This window comes from Propithecus coquereli, unplaced genomic scaffold (assembly GCF_000956105.1).
Source record: "Propithecus coquereli isolate 6110/MARCELLA unplaced genomic scaffold, Pcoq_1.0 Scaffold108, whole genome shotgun sequence".
Classification (NCBI taxonomy): domain Eukaryota; kingdom Metazoa; phylum Chordata; class Mammalia; order Primates; family Indriidae; genus Propithecus; species Propithecus coquereli.
The window spans coordinates 792,693-813,483 of NW_012134747.1; the positions used below are offsets into that span (position 1 = coordinate 792,693).

Below are 20,791 nucleotides of genomic sequence, written 5' to 3' on the forward strand. Positions count from 1 at the left end.
CACATGAAGATAGAAATGAGGCATATTGCTTTTTGGAATAAAAATAAGTGTTCAAAGTTTTGCATACAAACAACCTTACATGATTCTTCAAAAAACAAGCAAACAAACAACCTTTTAATTGTTGTCCCATGTAGCAGTTTAGCTGCCGTATATGTGATGTCACTCCTAAAAGTTCAAGTAAATGGCGCCACACATACGACAACCAAGCTGCCACCAATAGCAGTTGTCAGCAGCCGAAACATCCCTGGTTCTTTCAGTCAATATGTACTTTGAATGCCTTCCATATGGCAGGCACTGTTCTAGGTTCTACAAATTCAGCAATGAATAAGTCTGGCAAGAATCCTGCCCTCAGGAAGCTCACATTCTAGACAATTTCATCTACAATAACCATGGAGTTCAGAGGAAAGCAATTTGAAATGGCCATATGCTTAGGCAATTCCTACTTTGATGTAAGACAATCAGCTTGTTTTGGGGTTACAGGTAGTTTCCAGAAGTATAGAGATGGAAGAGTTACACAGCTGTTCTGTCTGTATCTTTGAGAGATGTTCCACCTTTGCAATAGTTCAAGCCCGCTGAATGTATGGACCCATCCTATGGGGCTGAAGGGAGAGCTTGCTATTGATTGCCAAAGGCAGAACTGCTCTAAAAACAATATGAAGCCAGAATCCACCAATGTAATCAACAGGATTTCCATGTCACCATCCTTAATATTGACAATGTATATGTTAAAATTATTTATGTTTTTCAGTTGCTTGTAGTTTTGAAAACAGCAAAAAACGAAGTACAACTTTGTAAAATATTAGCACTGTTTCTTCCAGGTAGGATCAGAGGCTTCGTTGGTATTCTTTGTACTGTCTACTCATGCATTGCATAAACAATGAAATTTCTGCATATATCACATATTCAAAGCAAACAGGGGTACGTAGCTAAGTAAACAGCAACAACAAAATGCTTCTCGGAAGAACCTAGTTTTTCTGTCTTCATCTTTGTTGTTTGTTGTCCCTGTTATCATCATCATCCTCCTAGCATTTTTTGAGAGCTCACTCTGTACCAGCCACTGTTCTAAGCCTATTGTATTACCTCAGGGGAAGGCGAGGAAGTGAATGGGTGGTTTTGGTTAATGGAAAAAGGCTAAAGGAAGATGGTGACCCAAATTGATACTTCAAAGACCATATGGAAATCCAGTTGGTAGAATTTCATAAATAGAGTTTTTTTCCATAATAATGTATTATCTAAAAAGTGATGTTTTGGATTAATTAATAATATTTTCATTAAAAAATTACTTTTTCCCTGAGGAGTATCAATGTGGAACATAATGAATGTTTTGAAGAAATTGATGGATCAAATTTTGTTTTATGAGCAAATCCTTCAAATCAAATATATAATACAAATACAGACAGAAAAGCAATTCTCTTTGCCACAGAAAAGAGAGCACAAAGCCATTTAAGTGCTTTGTTCAGTTATGTTTGCTGATAAAGAGATGCCCAAAGACCACAAAATATTTCTGTCTATAGCTCATGCAAAAATATGCAGTTTTTTAATATTGAAATTGTAGAATATAATAGATAAAAGCTTTGAATAAAAATGACCTACTATAGTTTTTTAACACACCAAAAATTATCTGTAGTTTTCATAGTAAAAAAGGTAATTAGATAATCTTCAAACTATTTCATTAGTGTTTAGTGGTTCCTTTAATTTTTCTTCTATCATTCCCAATATAATGACATGCTTTATGAAATGAAATTATTTGGAAATATTCACATGGGATTTCATTTGAGCTATGAAAAATAGCAATATGAATTTATGAATAATATATATCAATATTTCTGCATGTATAGAAGACCACATAAGGCTTGGTAATTTGCAGACAAATTAAAATATTCTATTAGATTCTACAATATTCTTGTGTGTGTTCTTATTACATTTCTAATGGCATGAAGTAAGTTGCATTTGAAAATACTAGATTACTTTCAGAAAATTATACTGTAATTTATCTAAAGAAATATTTAATAGGTTAAAATAATATATAACAGTCTGACATAATAAAATAAACTATACTCATTATCCAAATAAGTGCAAAAGGGTTGCATTAACAATCATTCCTATAAAACCATTTATTTGATGTATAATATTACAAAATAAAAATTCTCTTATAAGTTAAATTAAAATTTATGGAACACTAATATATATTTTCTTGAATAATGGAAAGAGAAACAGTATAGGCAGACTTGTAAGCCTGTGCTACACATTAATGAACAATGGAAATCCTGGAACCCTGTGCAAGCTTCACTTGGGGTCAGTATGACAATGTGAGATACTGAGTGATGTTTACTGACAGCTGTAATTCATTGGTAAATGTTATTCTGGCGAGGTAGGATAAGGAGCAACAACTCCAAAACGATTTATGTATAATTTACTCATCTCCCTTTCATGTGCTACCGAAGCTGATGTGATGGTGGGTTAACAATGTCGACACAAATAAATAGTCATTGATAGTGTTTTCTAGGATGATTATACTATTGACTACTTGCTAAATCTTTTAGGAATAAAGCAATATAAAATTACATAAATTGAACATGATTTAAAAAGCTGGAGAAACAGTTATGCCATGATAGTGGTATATAAGACTTGGAGATTCTTAGTCAGTTTTTGATGAAAAATACATTCGAAATCAATAACCAGACTGAAAGAGTTTAGATGTTTTAAAATGACTGAACAGCCCAGAAAATGTGTTTCAAGACCACATGTCAAACATGAAGAACATTTTATCTGAGAATGTTATTAGCCTTTTATGTTAATTTCTAAGATAATATGAAGATGTCTCAAATTCGTGCTAAAATTTTATAAAGAAACAGAGCTCAAACTTCTGGATAAACCATAACATTAAATTACTGGAAGTTCAGAAGGGAGATTTATTAACAAAATATTAAGAAAAATAATGGTTTTGAAGAGCTTAATTTTGGCTTCTGGAGAACTATGCCTGCCCTTGCAAATGCCAATTCAAGCACACTCAAAACACTCTTCCTTATTTAGCATTCTTAATTAACATGGCTTAGAATAATTTGTTTTACTTACATTTAGAAGAATGAACAGTGCCAACAACCGGCACGTAAATTTCCACTTCATTTTTGGTTTTTAAAGATCTCTCTTTGTCCTAGAAAAATATAAAAGTAACAGATATTTAAATTAGTATATCACCAATATAGACTATAGACTTTCTTTTTCTATTAGACTTGAAGAGGATAAATGTCCCAAGACAACCTACAGAAAATACATGTAAGAACAATTTGTGATGCAAACGCAGCTGCATGTTCCACTGCACCTCCTGTCAACCAGATTGTTGTACCTAGGTCCCTCCTATTAAGAAATTTTGGAGCTACTTTGCATATCAGGACCAAAATAAAGAAATTCCAAGAAATCAAGAGCAATCCACATTGATTTCAGTTAACTGATGTCATCAATAGAACTGCCGGAATGCAGACATCCACAAAGAAGACACCTTACTGGACGTGAACAAATAAAATCTATGATTTGTGACAGATTAATGGTCATGTCCTCTAGGTAATCAAAGGCCAACTCTAACAGTAATCTTATTTAGACTTTTGAGTATTTTTCTTTCCTATAAATATTTCTTCAAGCTTCAAGTTGCTATTAAGAATAAAATTCTTCCACAGAAAGGATTTGAGTACATGATCTAACAGTTCACTATTCCTACTCATAAGCATAAAAGTCAGAATAGGCTGCTTTGTCACAAATATCAAACAGTTTTTCATGGCTCTGAAGATAATTTTACACAAGGAAAGATAATAAAGGGGTGAACATTTGCAATGTATATACATTTCTTTTCATCCATGGGATTTGTGTGAAAACTACATTTCAACCAGGGGTGAGTGGTTACGATTGCATCTGAAGTGGTAATGATTGCCTCTTACACTGTTATATTCATTGTATCATGTACAGATCTTCCATATTCTGCCAGGTATAAAGTATGCCTAATATATTTGCCCCCCAAGGAGTAAATTCTATTCAATCTACATATTGGTATTATAGGAAATTGAGAATGTAAAGTATAATTTTGAAATGTCATCTTATATACTGACCATTATTCACTGTTGCTGATTTTCTTCATGTCCACTCAGTAAATTAAACACACACACACACATAACTGTATTAGGTGCTGAGGCACTACAAGGGATGGAAATCTGGGTGAGCTGGACTAGATATGGCTCCATTATATAATGAGACACTGCGTGTGAGGAGGGAGTAGGTATGAATGATACAAGATATGGCAAAATGACTAAAATGCAGGCTGGGTAAAAGGTTCAATAAAATTGTGAGACTACATGGCCTAATAGAAAGCCATATAATTTCTGATTAGGGGGACAAGGGCAGAATTTATATTTTGAGATATAATTTGATAACTGAATAGGATTCTGAAAAGCAGAGACTACAAGGCAGAGAAAGCAGATTAAAAACAAGATATGGAGATAGGAAAAATTAGGGTAATTAAACATAAATGAATACAACAATTTAGCTGGAGCATAGAAACTCTTAGAAAGTAGAGAAACGAGGCTGGAAAAGTAGGTTTTGAGTGCTTAGGAAATTTATGACTCAAACCACCCTTTTGGCACTTTGTGTATCTTCCATGCATTTTCATCTACATATATACACACATCCTAACAGGCTTACCGGATGCTAAAACCTTTTTCAGATAAGAGTTATTTTTTAAATATCTATGCATCTCTGGCACATCACACAATTACTTACACATGTTTATTATTATTGATAAGACGGTGGTTTGTGATTTAATGAATTAAATGAAACAGAACTCTGTGATTTTTTACAACTGTATTCTCGCCACACCACCCCATTAGCAAATCTGAATGCATTATTTTCCCTCTTCAATTTCTTGCATTTTCCACATCAGTGACTTGCACAGTTACTCATGAATTGTCCAAATGAGAAACTAGTGATCCCATTCACTTCTTCGTCCCCCACATCTAGTCTTCAGGGCTCTCTGATTCGTCTGCATTTTGGTATCTTTTCAAACATTTCCACCCTCTTCCCCACTTGGGTGCAGTTTGGTCATCATCTTTCTCACCAGGGACCTGGCAACAGCCCCGATGTTCCAAGTGGAAACTAGACCAGTTTCCCTGCTTCAAGTCTTGATCCCTCCAACCCATTTGCTATAGTAAAATGAGTATACTCTCATCCTCCTCCAGCAATTCCCTGCAAACTTTAAGTAAATGCATAAAACCATTTGCTAGGAATATAATACAGGCCCTCCTACAGTAACAAGCACCAGTATGATCATGAAGAGAAATAAAGAAAGAGAAATTAAAGTTGCCTCTTAGATTTCTGGCTTGGTAAATGACAGATATTGAAGGAATTCAGGAGAGGAAAGTAGGTGAAGAAGGCGGCACTTTTAATTTGTGTCTTTTCCCTTAATTGGGAATATTACTACCTGAGTATATTGGGTAAGAGTTCCTAGTGTGAAAGTTACAGCTTTTGAAATGTACACATAATTGTGAAAATGACACAGTTTTCCTTAACTACATCCTGATTTTTAGTAGGAAATCATAGACATACATTAAATTCCTAAAGGTCTGTTGCTCATGATAATCCTGTGATTTAGCCTCTGAGAGAAGCAGGATGCATGGAACATTACAGGTGTCAGAATTAAAAGCCAGATCTCTTCTTGACATGAAAGCTCTGTTCTTTAATTCTAAATGCAGGAATTAAGCATGGCGAGAAGTCAGCTTCTTTAGGAAGAGTGAGTATGTGGCCATTGGGCAGTTAATTGGCTTGTACTATCTATGCCATATATTTGATGTCATTTGATATTTTATAATGTAGAAGCCACTCAGTTTGACTGAATAGTATCATTAAAATGAAGAGCATTGGAGGTGGTGGGAGACTTGTTACCTTTAAGGTGAATGGAGCTGCACAGTCACCTTGCTGTAGGAGAGAAGAGCCCCACGGTTTCAAAGCCCCACACACTGCTTTTACAATCTTACCACAACTAAGGGGAATGGAAATAGTGTGAAAACCAATCTGAGAGTGAACACCTGGAAATGACAGAGAGGGTTTAGCCAAGAAACACAGTCGTTTCTTTGTACCTATTATTTGAAGAGGTATATAATTTTAAAGACTTAGATTATTTTGAAACATAACAAATGCCTTCTCTCCAAATTTAGAGTAGATCTCTGCTGCACTGAGCCTGCCTCTAGTCAGAAAAGTTGAACTGTAATTGTCCTGGGTTAAACAGTGCCTTGCAGATATGACTCTTTGGACAAAGCACTTCATGCTGATTCCTGATTCCTGAGGGGGGAAAATATAGGTAGAATGGGAAGAACGAAGGGGTTTTAATTAGTTTCAGAGAGAGAAAAACAAGGCAAAGAAGAGTAGAATCAGAATGGAGAATGAGATAATTCACCTTTCCTAAGATTATTAAAAGGAAGGAGAAAAAAGAATGAGAAAAAAGAGTTAACGAAAAAATCCAGAATGAACTGATAGAGGCCGATGTCTTAGCTGAAGAGATGATTAAAAGACAGGAGGAAAGGATGGATAGATTGTAGGGTAGAATCTAGAGAAAGACTAATGTGAGATTTCAAATAGTCTGGAGTCAGGGTGATATTGGTTTTGTTCAGAGTTCAGTGACCTTGAGGAGAATAGTTTTGACCTGTGGTTTAGAGAGTTAAACCTGAACCCAGGTAGGAAGGCCAACATCAGCACGCAGCAGTTAGTGGAGATAAAATGCACCTGGGAAACTTTCAGTTGGGAATGGGAACAGGTGGGATGGACGGCCTATGATCAGGAAGATGACTTAGAGAAAACCAGAAAAAGGCATAACTTTGACATCAGGTTATTTATTTACTTGCTTCTTGATAAATTACCTTTTCCACAGCAAGGACTTTGTTCACTCTTATAACCCTAGAACCTAGAAAAGACCCTGGAACATACTAAGTGCTCAGTAAATGTTAGTTACTTTGTTTAAGGGATAATTTAAGGACAGAACCTAGGGAATGTCAATCTGGGAATTTGGTAGACAGGAAGCATTGTTCTTTTCTTAAAGAGCCCTAATCGTGAAGCCAAGAAATTCTAATTTCTGCTACTGCTTTTATTTCCTAGTTTGGGACAAAGAGCTTCACCTCTATGCCAGTCTCCTATCTATAGAATGACTACTTAGCCACACTCTCCTTGAATAAAAGATCACATTTTCATATGTGGAGCATATTAATCCCTTTGGACCTGTCTCAGAGTCTGTTTACTTATGATAGTGGTTTCTGAGATACCTTTTAATCACATTTTCAAATGAAGTCTCTTGCTGGAGCTTCATATATAAACTAGATGGAGGTAGAGCCTAAAAACCTGATTATGGAGACTGATTTAGAACATGGAAATGAATAAACCATTGTCAGAGGTTCGATTACTCATGGCATAACAGCATCTATGCTGGTTTATATCCACAAATGGGCATTCACCACTAATCCCCTCTCTAGAAAATTGCATCTCTGGGTTGCAAAAGTGGATGGATCAGTGGGAACATTCCTCCTGTGAATAAATAGAGTCTAAATTTTTAATTCAATGATAATGATTGAATATAATAATCTTCATGTAAGTGGAACAAATTTCCTTGAAAAGTAGTTACACGATCTTTATTTATTTATTTATTTTTTGTGGAAAGATTACAAAATGTCAACGTCTGAAAATAATGTGTCTGTTCTCATAGATCAGTATTTCCAAAAGCACGTTCCATAGAAGAGTAGTAATCCCATGAGAAGCAGCATAAAATAAAGTTTCCATGGCCAAATAAGTTTAGGAAATTATGTATTTAGTATTCTTTTCTAAGAGATTTACCATAGACATCGGCACTTTAAAGATTCTAAGTCTCCTGTACTAAAAGACTCCTTTGACTTTAACTCTTCATTCCCCAAACCTGTTTGACCACGAAACACATTTTTTTGTGTGTGATAACAACTAATAACACATCTATAGAATACACTTTGGAAAATGCTCTCTTAGCTCTCTTAGGTCAATTTCTAACCTACTCTAGTCAATTAAGCCTTCAAGTCATGAGAACAAGCTACCCTTTTACTTAAAAATGCCCTTTCTTCTTCATGAAGCAAAAGTGGAATTTCTGAGGACTTAACCATTCCCTAGTCTTGGTACAAAGCCCACAGCTAAAACAGTCATCTCACAGGCAATTGATCCTTTGGAGCATTATTTGTCAAGGATGTCTCCATCAGTATCCTGGCCCTGAGAACAAGGATTAGGATGAGGAATATGCGTAAGGACTAGGAAACAAGAGGCATCCATTGCTGATCTAAAAACAGCTGTGGGCTGTTGTCACTCAAGGCCTAGATTCTGTTTCAAATTTAAAATTTGGCATTTCTTTTTAAGACAATTCTCTTTAATATGTTTCTGTAGAGGTAGTCTGAGCAAGCAGGTAAGTGAATTTTGTGAAACCACAGGGTAGGCTGGTTTGTTGCCTTAGCAATGTCTTCTGTTTGGACAACTTCTTGATTATATAACCTATTTGAAAATCATTCCTCATTATTATAGGAACTAACTTGCCAAAGCATAATATGGTCACAAACCAAACTTATGTTGCCACATTAAGCAAAACAGTGTCTTTCTGCTCCTCATCATGAGTTTAAAATGCCCATCTAAATCCAGGATCTAAGTGTAGCTAGTAAAAACTCTTGGCATTCTTTTCATTGAGGAGCTGTTCTTGGTAAACAGCATGGCACACAGTGTAAGAGGAATAATTCAGATGATAGGTGAAACAGAATAAGAATGGTGTGATATTGAAAGAAGTAAGACTTTTTCTTTGACTCATGTCAATGACCTGTATTTTACTATCAGAGTCATACTAACTTAGCAGCACACAGAACTCTTGTGCACTTGACCACTTTCTACCTTGCATTATGTATACACATCATTTAATTCGCATTTGATCATTACTATGTTTTCAGTACCATGCTAGATAATTACATATGTGTCCTTTGATTTAGTCCTTAAAACTAGATGTTGTAGATTCTCCTTTTACACTCAATTTATGGATGAGTAAATCAAAGCTCAAGGAGATTAGGTTGGTTTCCAGTCACGCAGTTACTGAGTAGACAAATCAGGGCACTTGTTCAGTGCCCTTCCAATACCTCAGAACTGTCCCTCCAATCACCAAGCTACTCCTTGAGGTCATAAACTGTGTCTTAAAAATATCCCTGATTACAACCAGCCCAGGGCTTTCCAGATCATATTTGTTTAATAAATGTTAAAAATTTTGAGTATATAAATAAAATGAAGACCTAATAGCCATTCCCTTCATATCTTTTTTAAGGTTTCCATGGCCAGCCCGGGTCTCAAATCACTCTGGATCTCTAGTATATCTGTTCATCAATTCAATATATGTTATTTTCACTGTTATTTTTAAGCACAAGGATGGTATCTTTATTATCACTGCCTAAAGGTTTAAGGGCCAAAAGCCTACAATCCAGAAATCCTTGGTGAGAATAATGCAGTATGGATATACATTTTCAGCTTCTAAGAGGAAATGGTTAGAAAATATATTTCTACTCCAAAATACTAGACTAACCCTGGTCAAAATAATATAAATTATTTGACAAAGTTTGAAAAATTACTGATCTCATTTCCTAAAACCTGTCAGCATTTCTATGCTGAGATCTATTTCCTTAAGTACACTTAATCATATTTGCTACTACTGGGAAATAAAAATAGTGATACAAAATGTAAAATTAAGAAACAATGGATATATACCGGTTTGGTGGACATTTTCAAAAATAATTAGACCCTATTTGAAAATAAGGATACCACATCCCATTTAATACATTGGTTAATACAAGACTCAGTACAGAGCCTTGCACATAGTAAGTGCCCAGTAAATATTTATTGAATTAAACAGATGCACTGTTTCTAAGCAGTTAGCTAGGCAATTTTAATAAACAAGGAAATCTTAGAGAAATGGTTCAGAATTACGTGCAGTTCAAAAGTGTGCCATTACTCAAATGGCCATTATTAATGATAATTAGATAAAATTTGGTTAATTAAAACTAATTTGAGGAAAGGGCATTGTAACCTTGTGTATACTTTCCACTACTGGATCTCTAAAAGCAGCAATGATAGAGAAAGGGGAGACAGAAATTGTTTGGTTCAAATCGATTTAATTAAAAACATCATGTGCTTATTACAAGTGTTTCAATTCTATTTGAAGATAAAGCTGAACTTTTATGTATGAGATATTGGTAGAAAAACAATCCAGTCCAAAGTATCAGCATGAGAAAAGCCGAAGATGTGGGAATCACTGAGTATATTGAAGACTCTAAGTGGGCTGATTTCAAAGACTATGTTCTTAGTCACTGCGTATATACTGTCACATAAGGAGAAAGAAATAAATTCAGTTTTGGACAGTGTAATTTGAATTGTCAGAAGGGTCTTCTATTTGAAGAACCTAAAATACATCTGATTGTAGTTAACATATTCAAAGTTTCTTCATAAACATTCTGTTGAGATCAACTATGGCAAATATGAAGAGAGTCAGTGTAGGGTAACGGAAAAAAATGTGGGCTAAGGAATAAGGAATCCATATTCTAATCCCAGAACAACTTCGAACTCACAATGTGACTCTTAAGCATGTTATTCCATCTTCCTGGGCACCCATTTTACTACCTGTAAAATTAGACAACTGGACCATAATTAAGGGTCCTTTTCACTCCAACATAGGCTCTAAGCTAAACTTCAATAAAATATAAAAAATGTGTTTGGCAGACAGAGACAGGATAGCAATTTATTGATAAATATTGACTCTATTTGACTCCCTAATAGAAAATAAACTAAAATAGCATTTTACACATTGTGTTCTCCAAAATGTGATCCCTGTGAACACTCATTTAAAGAAATGAGTAATTCACTGGAACAAAGTTTGATAAATGTGGAATATACCATGTGCTCTTCTCTGGAAAGTGATAAGTATGTTTGGATATTAAAAGTTCTGAAAAGTTCTATAGCAATGGATCCTCTAAATATATTCATTGCAATTAGCTGTTATTTCTATTTATGTTTACCAATATTCATGTGCAATCCACACTCAAGGAATGAACAGGCAAGCTTGGCTAAGAGTGGACTTCCATTGATTTCCGTGAATGATAAGTATGTTGCTCTCTTGATTAGCAGTAAAAGGCAAATGTTTCAGACTTTTATCAGCACTTCTTTATTATAATATATGGGAATGGAAATCGCAGGACCTTGCCACAACTTGTTTAATTTATTGAAACACCAATGAAGATATGGCTGAGTTAAACATGTTGGGGCTTGGTTTTAAAGTCCACTTTCACAAATACTGATGTGTGAAGTATCCTTTTCTCTTACACAGGTGACCTCCAGAGTGGAACTACTTACTATTGGCTGGCACAAGTTATAAACTCTTTTAAGCCAAATTTTAAAATATTTATGTAGAATTTAATGTCATACACATATCAAACCATTCTATAAATACCAATAGGAATTTAAAATGGCGGGATTAAGATATAGTCCTTATGCAACACATTGTCGTGTCCTTATACATTCACTATTGAAAGAATCCTCTTTCAGAAAAAGGTGCACCTGATTTCATTAGCTGATGGAAGGGATCCCAGAATTAAAATATCCTGAACTCATTGTATGGATTAACTAACAAACACCTACTGAAATGATTTCTCTCAAATCTGTTTGAAAGTTAGTGGAAGAGCTCTGGTTAAAACTCTATCATAGGCCGGGCACGGTGGCTCACGCCTGTAATCCTAGCACTCTGGGAGGCCGAGGCAGGTGGATTGCTCGAGGTCAGGAGTTCGAGACCAGCCTGAACAAGAGTGAGACCCTGTCTCTACTAAAATAGAAAGAAATGATCTGGACAACTAAAAATATATATAGAAAAAATTAGCCGGGCATGGTGGCACATGCCTGTAGTCCCAGCTACTCAGAAGGCTGAGGCAGTAGGATCGCCTGAGCCCAGGAGTTTGAGGTTGCTGTGAGCTAGGCTGACGCCACGGCACTCACTCTAGCCCAGGCAGCAGAGTGAGACTCTGTCTCAAAAAAAAAAAAAAAAAAAAAACTCTATCATAAATTCCAACCTAGTGCGCGTCCTAAATTACTAACCTGCCTCAGATCAAAGGTTTTGCCTAGGCGGCTTCAGTATTCTGCAGTGAAGTTCTAAAGCCTGGTCTAGTTGAGATAGAGGTAACCATGACCACAGTTCATCCTCTTGTTCAGCTTGACTTCCCTTAATCACCTTCAGGAATTCTGTTTGGTTCTGATTTCAAGGATATTTTAGGATAGCAGGTGCTTAGCTTTGAATAAAACCAGGTTAAATAAAGGGGCATGGGGTGGTATTCAAAATATTTGACGAATGTTGCTACTGAAACATCTACAAATTTGAACAATTGCTGGCTATTAATCACAGGCACTGTTGGACCCATACTCACTACCTGTAAACCAGCCTGGGGTTCTTCATTTTCTTCCTCTCCCCCATAATCTTGCTATGCATTGTGCATTTATCTTTGTATGTTTGTGTCTGCAGAAGTGCAGGTGGGGTGGAGGTGGAATGAGACAGAGAGCACTTATTGTATTTATAAATTCACTCATCAAATATTTACTGAGTCAGATGCAGTACTTACTCTTATGGAGCCTTTATGTACCACAGATAGTATCTGAGTGGGAGCTACCCTTATGCACCCCCTAATATACGTATATCCTGATCCTCTTACCACTTATGGGATTTCATATAAAGATATTTCATCTAGAAGCTTACAAGAGACAAGCTTGCACCTGCATTTCCAATTTTAGTAGCATATATTTACTAATAGAGAAAAGCACCATCAAATGTAATTTAATCATTACAAATTTTCTTTTTATTCCTATTAAATTATTTAAGAATCCATTTCCCTGAAATTTGGGTGTCCTGGAAATTATCCTTCTTTCATGGCTGTGCAAGCAGTTCAAAAGGTTCTGTAAAGTTAGCTGGATTCCCTTGAAAACCAGAGAGATTAAGTGGAATTAGAGACATCAAGGATGGCCAGCCGAGTTAGATCTCCAAATGTAATCTATGATGATGCAAACAGTTTTCATCATGGCACTATATTAGCACTTGTTTCCCACCATAACCCTAGCATCTAATAGTCAGGGCTCTGATCTGAGGGACTTTTATCTAAAATGATGGTGTCAAAGTCAATTTCAATGTGGCAATTTAGTCTTTTTTAGGTGAAGTAAACATCTGGCAATTTCAGGTGAAGTGAACATACTGCTTTATTAAAGAAGCTTGGTCCTTGTGAGAAACTTGCATATGACTCTCTTTGCCAGTTCACTTTTTTTAATTGACTCATTGTAATAGTACATATGTGATTATTTGATTATACAATATATATACGTTGTATAATAATCAAATTGCCAGTTTCCTTTTAAAAATTATGTATATAAAAATGTTACACACATAAAATGTTTAGCCAACCACAGATTTAATTAGGAATACCAAAGTAGTCTTAATGTGATTTGCTTGGGAATGGTGACGGGATAATAACTGAGAAGCACACATTGCCAAAGTTCAGTTATTTCAGGACATGTCTGGGGGCATCTAGGTAACTTAGATCCATGGGTAATCACATTCATATTTTTCCAATATCTGGACCATATTCCTGTGACATCTCCTTGTGTTTCCTCACCTCTTCGTGGTGATGGTATGCATTTAGTGATAGAAATTAAAGGAAGCAGTGCAGAAAGAAGAGCTAGAATTTACATGAAGTCAATGAGCTGAACTGGAATAGCTGAGTTGACCAAGAGTTAAGCTGAACAGGATCTGCGGCTTTTTCTAAAGGAAACTTGACTAGCAACAGCTTCTCCAAGTACGAGTTGACTCTAACATAAGTTCAATGATTCTCCGCTGTTGCTAATGGGCAGGTCTTCCGGGGACCTGAACTAACTACTGGAAGGTAGGTGACAAGCAACAGAGCTCTTCCCTTAGTCTCTGTTTTTAGCCCAGGAAAGTACTGATATTCTTTGGAAAGATATAGTTGGGGCCCAATGTTTATCAAGAAAATCTACCTGGTATCCTGGTTGACTGATACACAAGAATATATGGTAGTATTTGGCCAAATTAAAACATGTTAAAATGGACTAATTTTGGAGGGAGATGTGAGGGGAAGAACTAGTGGGAAAGGAAGGAAGAAACTAAAATGAGCTGAATGCATGCTAAAAACCAGGCAATTTATGCATATTACATGATCCTCATATCAAATGCAAATAAGCATTTTATCTCCACATTATATATAAGGAATTAACGGTTAACAGAAGTTAAGTAATTTGACTAAGACTTCAAGTCATTCAGTGTCAGAGACAGAATCTGCAGATAGTTCTTACTTTAAAATCTATTCTCTTTCCATATTTCGTACTGACTCATAAAACATGCACATTTAAAATAAATATTAGGTGATGATAGTTTGAAAATAAGTTGTCAATATTTTTTTTCTTTAGTTCATCTGCTCCTTAAAGATTATGTAAAATTTTTCTTTGGAAAAAATACAGAAGTCTTTCAGATTTATTGTCTCTTAAATTAACAACATTATATTTGAAGGTTGTTAAATATGTTAGAGTATATTTCATCCTTTCACTTGGTTAAGAAATATTTTTACTTGATATTTTTAAAGAATTTCACCTTTTCTGTATAAGTTTTTACAATTAATTTCAAATAATGACACTATATTTTCCTTTAAAGTCTCTTCATGGACATTCTTTGTGGAAAAGTTATAGGCCAATGAGTATTCTTAGTTTCTCATTAGCAACCCATTATAACCATTAAAAACCTCCAATAAGCATCAAATCTAAAAGGCATTAAGAGATTTATGGCTACTTATTTTAAAAACATTAGGCAATCTAATTTTCCAGATCAACTGTATTGCCTATTGACTTTTATTTAGATGCATGTAAGCTAATAATCATACTTTGGAATCATTATTGCTTAGATAGATGTAAATTATTTAGACTTTTTTCTAACTCAACTCTGTTGAAGCAATTATTCACAAATGCTTCAATGTCAGTTTCAAAGCTGCTCTCTATGGAATTGTGCCAATTCTAGAGTTGGCCAGCAAGGGACATTGGGCTAGATTACAACTAATACTCCTTAATCGAATTACTTCAATATCCCAACACAATATGTAATTTAAAGGGATGGTACTGGAACCTCTCCAGGTGGTGGGACTAAAAGTGATTTTATCTTATTTTTTGCTTGTCTGCATTTTCTAATTTTTGCAACACATAGGAATTGCTTTTGCTAAATGGAAAAAAAGAGAAAAAGAGAAGAGACAAAATGAACCATCTTGCTCTTGTTCTGTGTTTTATTTACATTGATGACAAGAATGTTCCCTGTGGTGTAGCTTTGGAGTACAGAATAAGAATGCTGTAGAAGGAAGGAAGGAAAATGATACTAGTCTCACCTTAATTGCTTGGCTCTGCTTTCAATCTGTTTTCAGATAGCTGGAAGCATACTTTTTTAAAAGTTTGACAATAGTCCCCAATAAGGAATAATCCACAAATTAAAATAAGGCACTTAAACCAGTGGGAATACCATTTCAGTAAGAACCATTCTCTATAATTAAAGCTGCATTCATGATACCAATAGCATGTTGCAGTAAAAAAAAATGAGTTAGTACTAATTAGCATTACATTTAAGACAGAATGTCTGATGGACTTTCTAATTACATCTCTTAAGAGTGCCCTGACGGTGATTAGGTGTTAAAAGTGTATTTCACAAATGTAATTACAAAACTATAAGGGGAAATTAATCTCAATGGCTAACGAATAATAGTCATAATACACTCATAAAACAACTTTCAACAAAACACAAAGGCGGAACACATTCCATGATATTGTAGAAAATTGCTCAAATTTCCTATTTTAATTCTTATCACTGTTTTGCTTCCTTTGGAAATTCCCCCCAACAGGGAAAAAAACCCCACAAATTCTATCTTACATTTCACATTTGTCTTCTTTAATATACACTATCATTGTAACATTATTTAAAAGTAACTAAAAATAGTTAAATTTTGCAACATCTGTGGAATACAGAAACCCCTGACTGTAAAATAAGAGATCATAAGAGAGTTATAATGTCTCACCTCAGCACTATTTGGTACTCAAAGAATGCCACTAGGAATTTCTTTAACCATGTATTATTTCCTCTGTTGAACAATGTCTTTTCTTTCTCCTAGTGTATGTAAAATCTGTGATCTGCCATCTTTGACAGGCACTCAAACAGTACTCATAAATCAGATGAGTCCATTCGTCTACTTTAAATCCTTAAGGTTTTAAGACCTAAGAGAGATAAATGTTAACATACGTAATGTACTGAACTGCTCCATTCCTTCTCTTCTTTTTTTCCTCCTTGGCAAAACTATATTTTATTACAATTTAGTACAACAAAGAATGTAAGTTTCCTGAAATAAAATAACTTCACACCATAAGAATAAAGGAAAGTCTGTGCAATTATTCCTCCCTGACATTCTCTTAGGAAGACTGAGTTGGTATTATCTATCCACTTTGGTAATAATTGTGACCAACAGAGCCAAGTCCCGCCTAAAGCAGAGAAGGCCATACAATGCTTATGTAAGAGTCTTAATGGTGCAGCAGTATTTTCATGTGGTTTCTCACCTCCCCACTGAAGATGCTGCTGCAAGAAGAGCTACTACAGTTTAAGCAGTCGGGCCCCTGTGGAAATTTCTCTCTGCCACCTCTGACATAGTCACACCACCCACTGTTTAATAAAGGAAAGGGTCGAGGAAGGTACTATTTCTGAGTAATTTCAAGGGCAACTGGAAAAAGTCTGCATTTCTGGCATCTTTTCAATTTCCCGAAATCTAGAGTCTCTGCTTAACTTAAAATTCCAGAATCCGTTTATGTCATGTCATAGGATACTCTCAGAGAATCTTATGAAAACATATATACTAAATATAACTAAAAACTATATTGCCATTTGGTATATATCCAAAGAAAAATAAGTGTACACTTACTTCACAAATATCAACACAATTCTAATGTATAAACTAGACATTTTACCAAAACCAAACTCAATGTGCTTAATCAAGAGAAGGAAAAATGAATCAAAGCAAAATGCAATATATTTTCCAGTGGGGTTATACTGCACTTTCAGAAGTCTTGCTATCAGAGGGCATGGGAACCCACAAAGAAGAGTGGAATTTTTTGGAACACACTCCAGTTAAAGCATTAAATAGGATTACTTTTAATGCAATTTTATTCAATTTAAACCTTAATTCTGCTTCTATTAACACTGAACTCATATAGCAATAAACAAACTGAAAGTCATGACTGTAAATAGTAGTCGAATGATCTACTGGATAGGGTCATTGAGTTATTTTTAATTAACTCTGGTTGAAATGAAGCTTAGTCAAAGGCATTACATGTAGAAAGCTAAGGTTTCTGGCAAATGACCCGGTAGTGACCTATTTGTTATGATAATAGCTGCGGTTGGTGCCTAGAGTGGTGCTTAAGGCAGTTACTTTCATTACCTAATTAACTCTCAACAATCTTAAGAGGAAAGAATGTTTGCAAGTGAAAAAGTGGCAGATTTGGGATTTAATACCAGATCTCTAAGATTTTACTGTCCATGTACTCAGTGGCTATGCAGGAATGTTTCTCTGATTTCAGAGGAGTGATTTGTATAGATCTGTGTTAAAAATCGAGAATTTGGGTTTCTCTTTCCTCCTCCTTTGCTAAAGTTGAATAAACCAGGGACTCTATCTCATCTCACGTGGTCTACTTACACTATGATGTGGACACTCCTCCACTGAGAGGTGGGGCCTATATTCTCTCCTTTTGAATCTGGGCAGAGCAAGACATAGTGGTGCTATGTTGGTTCAGATAAAAGCACGGCAGAGGGGGATCCCATAAGATTCACAGGCAAAATTCTTTTCTCCAAATCTCTTTAAATTGTCCCCAACAATATTGGTTTTTACACAGAAAATGATGAAGTCTTATCTCGTGCATTACCGAAAATCTAATTTGGGGAATCAGTCATCTTCTCATAGAGTTGCTGGCAATTCTGAGACTCAAGTATGAAAAATATATCATTTGGGACAGAGAAGATCATAATTGGGTATTTAAGAACTAACAGGCTTCCTAAACCCAAATCATATAAATAAACAGAAGCTGAAGTTCTTTTGGACCTTTTTGTACACAGGACAAAAACAAAACAAGATGAAAAAACTTTCAAGACAACTCAGCAAAAAACTCCAATTTAGAATCAAGCTAATAGTTTGAAGGTCAACTGCTTTCCAAGCAGAAACTAGCTGTATTTTCTTTTTAAATTTTCGTCCAAAGCAACGTTTTGAATACTCACATTTGGAGATTAACTTTCTGCCAATTATAGAAGTTTCCAGTTTATTTGCTCAATGGAAATCATTCAGTCAAGTGAGTCTTATTTATTCCAGAACAATTTGCATCATAGACTGTGTCACTGACTAAGGAGTCAGAATGAAGTAAATTTTATATATATATGACAATACTATATTATGAAAGTCTAAATACAGAACTGAAAAATCCCTATTGGTAAAATTCTATTTCCAAAATGTGGATGTTTATAGGTTGAATACATAAAAATAGTTTGTATATATCATTAATTTGACTTAAAGCTTCCCTGCAATCACATTCATTAGCCATTACACTTATAATACTTTTCCAATTTTTCTTTTATTTGGAAGGGATTTTTCAGAGATGATTTGGAGTGGCCCACCCCTTCAGTGGTGGCTGAGTAATGTTCAATCCTCTTACTATGAGCCTGGCAGAGTATGCTTCGTGCTTACTGAAGAAGGAAACTCAAAATTGTTGGAGTCCTGGTGTGGCTCCAACAATTTCATCTACACAGCAACCCTGTGTGGTACATGGCATCTTCATTTTAGTGGGGAAGCAACTGCATCCCAGAGAGATGAAAAGACCTATCCAAGGTCTTCCATTTAGCAAGAAGTAGAGTCCAAATTCAAACCCGAGTCTCTCTGACTCCACAGCCCACGTTTTCATTTTCCCAGCGCCTTAGTCTGGTTTCTTCTTTTTAGAAAAGGCTTTCTTTTATTTCATGGTACCACGATTTGTAATAGAATTAATTCGGAGCCTTAAAAATATACACAACATGCCATAATTTGTAAAATTTACATGGAATCAGCAATCACTTGGTGAGTATAAACATGGGGGTACTCTCTTGCTTAATTAAATCCAGCTGGAGATTCTAAAATATTTAAGATAATTATATTGTTGATGGAATGAATTACTATGACTTGTACAGACAATCTGAAAAGTCTAATTAAAAAGCAATTTCTCTTTCAGAGTAGAAGATGCTCTTCAGCAGTTCTTGAAGAGCTCCATGCAGTTTGGCTGCATCTGCTCCTTACACATGCAAGGGTGTCATATGATTCCAAAGAAAATTATGTGGTTCTAAATAGCACTCATAACATTTTTTCCTCAAGAAATGGCAACACTGACTTATGATAACCATTTCCCTTCCAACAAATGATTATTATACTTAGGAGCTGGCATCTAATTAATAAGGCAATAGAGCCTGCTATGTAACAAAACCAAATATTTAAGGCAATCCAGAGACCCCCATGAAGGCCGGGAGTGACTATTAACATTCTCCTAATAGGTCTTCATTGCCCAAATCCAGGAACAGAGCTTCTGCAGGAAGCTGCTGCTCCTCCACAATGTTCTGCTCCCCAGAAAACCTGGAAACATGGCCTCCACCTGCATGTGGATCCTGATTTCTCCTTCTCCTCTCACTGCCCTTACAGGATGGTCTTAAAGTAATCTGGCTTCAAAGGAAATTGGGTTATGAGCAATCCCAAATAACAATAAGCAGCACCAAATATTTCACAGAAAGTGTGAAGAAATTCTTTATTTTTAAGGAAGATCAAGCTAATCACGTATGTTAATAAATGTTTAAACAAAAACATCTTTCTAATATTATGACATCTGTTTTCTAATAACATCTATTCCTATTTGACACCCTGTCAAATACTACAAATATAGAACCACTGGTTTCCCACAGAACAGCTGGTTTTGAAAGCTATTTCTTCTGTTTTTATATTTCCATTCAAGTTGTTCTCCTATGTTTTATTCTTAATATTTCTATATGTATTTTAAAAGGTAATATTTTCCAGAATGTTGGTTTTCAATAAAACCACTTAAACTGTACACATGTCATTGTGGAATGAATAAGTTAAGTCTGAATTCCTACTATGGTGTTTACAAGCTGTGTGACCTTGGAAAAGTCAGTTAATTTTTCTGAAGATCTATTTTCTTATTTGAAAATTGGAGACTATAATGCCTACCTTGTAGTGTTAATGTGAATTTCAAGAAGGATAGGGCCATAAAACTGTTGACATGTAGTAAGCATTTAACATACAGACACTGGCAGTGCTGTGACCTGGCTCTGCTCCATTTTTCTTTGAAAGTAAACTGTAATTTAAGAAGGTAGCCTCTGGAAAGCCTAATTAGAGAGAGAGAGAGGGTCCAGAAATAGAGAGGTAGAAAGTCCTTTGAAAGCCGATAGAATTAAGATAATAATCTTTATCTTATGCAGTAAGATTCTTAGGAGAGATTCACACATTTATGGAATTGTTTTGGCGCATTCCTGGTAAACTTTTTCCTTTTGCAACCAAATTTTAAACTCCATACATTTAAAAAAAATATTGTTCTGTCCCTACACATACTATATTCTACACCACCCTTTCTCAATATAATT

General features: G+C 35.3%; 1 protein-coding gene across 3 annotated transcripts in view; it reads right to left on the reverse strand.

Moving 5' to 3' along the window:
- Positions 1-20,791, reverse strand: part of CALCR (calcitonin receptor) — a 133,418-nt gene that overhangs the window by 52,454 nt on the left and 60,173 nt on the right. The window contains exons 3-4 of one of the 3 annotated variants that reach the window (XM_012647569.1): positions 13,961-13,965; positions 3,076-3,154 (exon numbers count right to left, since the gene is read on the reverse strand). In XM_012647569.1, the coding sequence (XP_012503023.1) occupies positions 3,076-3,126 (51 nt within the window). In that variant the 5' untranslated portion in view covers positions 3,127-3,154; positions 13,961-13,965. Of the gene's footprint in view, positions 1-3,075; positions 3,155-13,960; positions 13,966-20,791 lie in introns of those variants that run through there. The other 2 variants (XM_012647559.1, XM_012647576.1) reach the window with 2 other exon arrangements.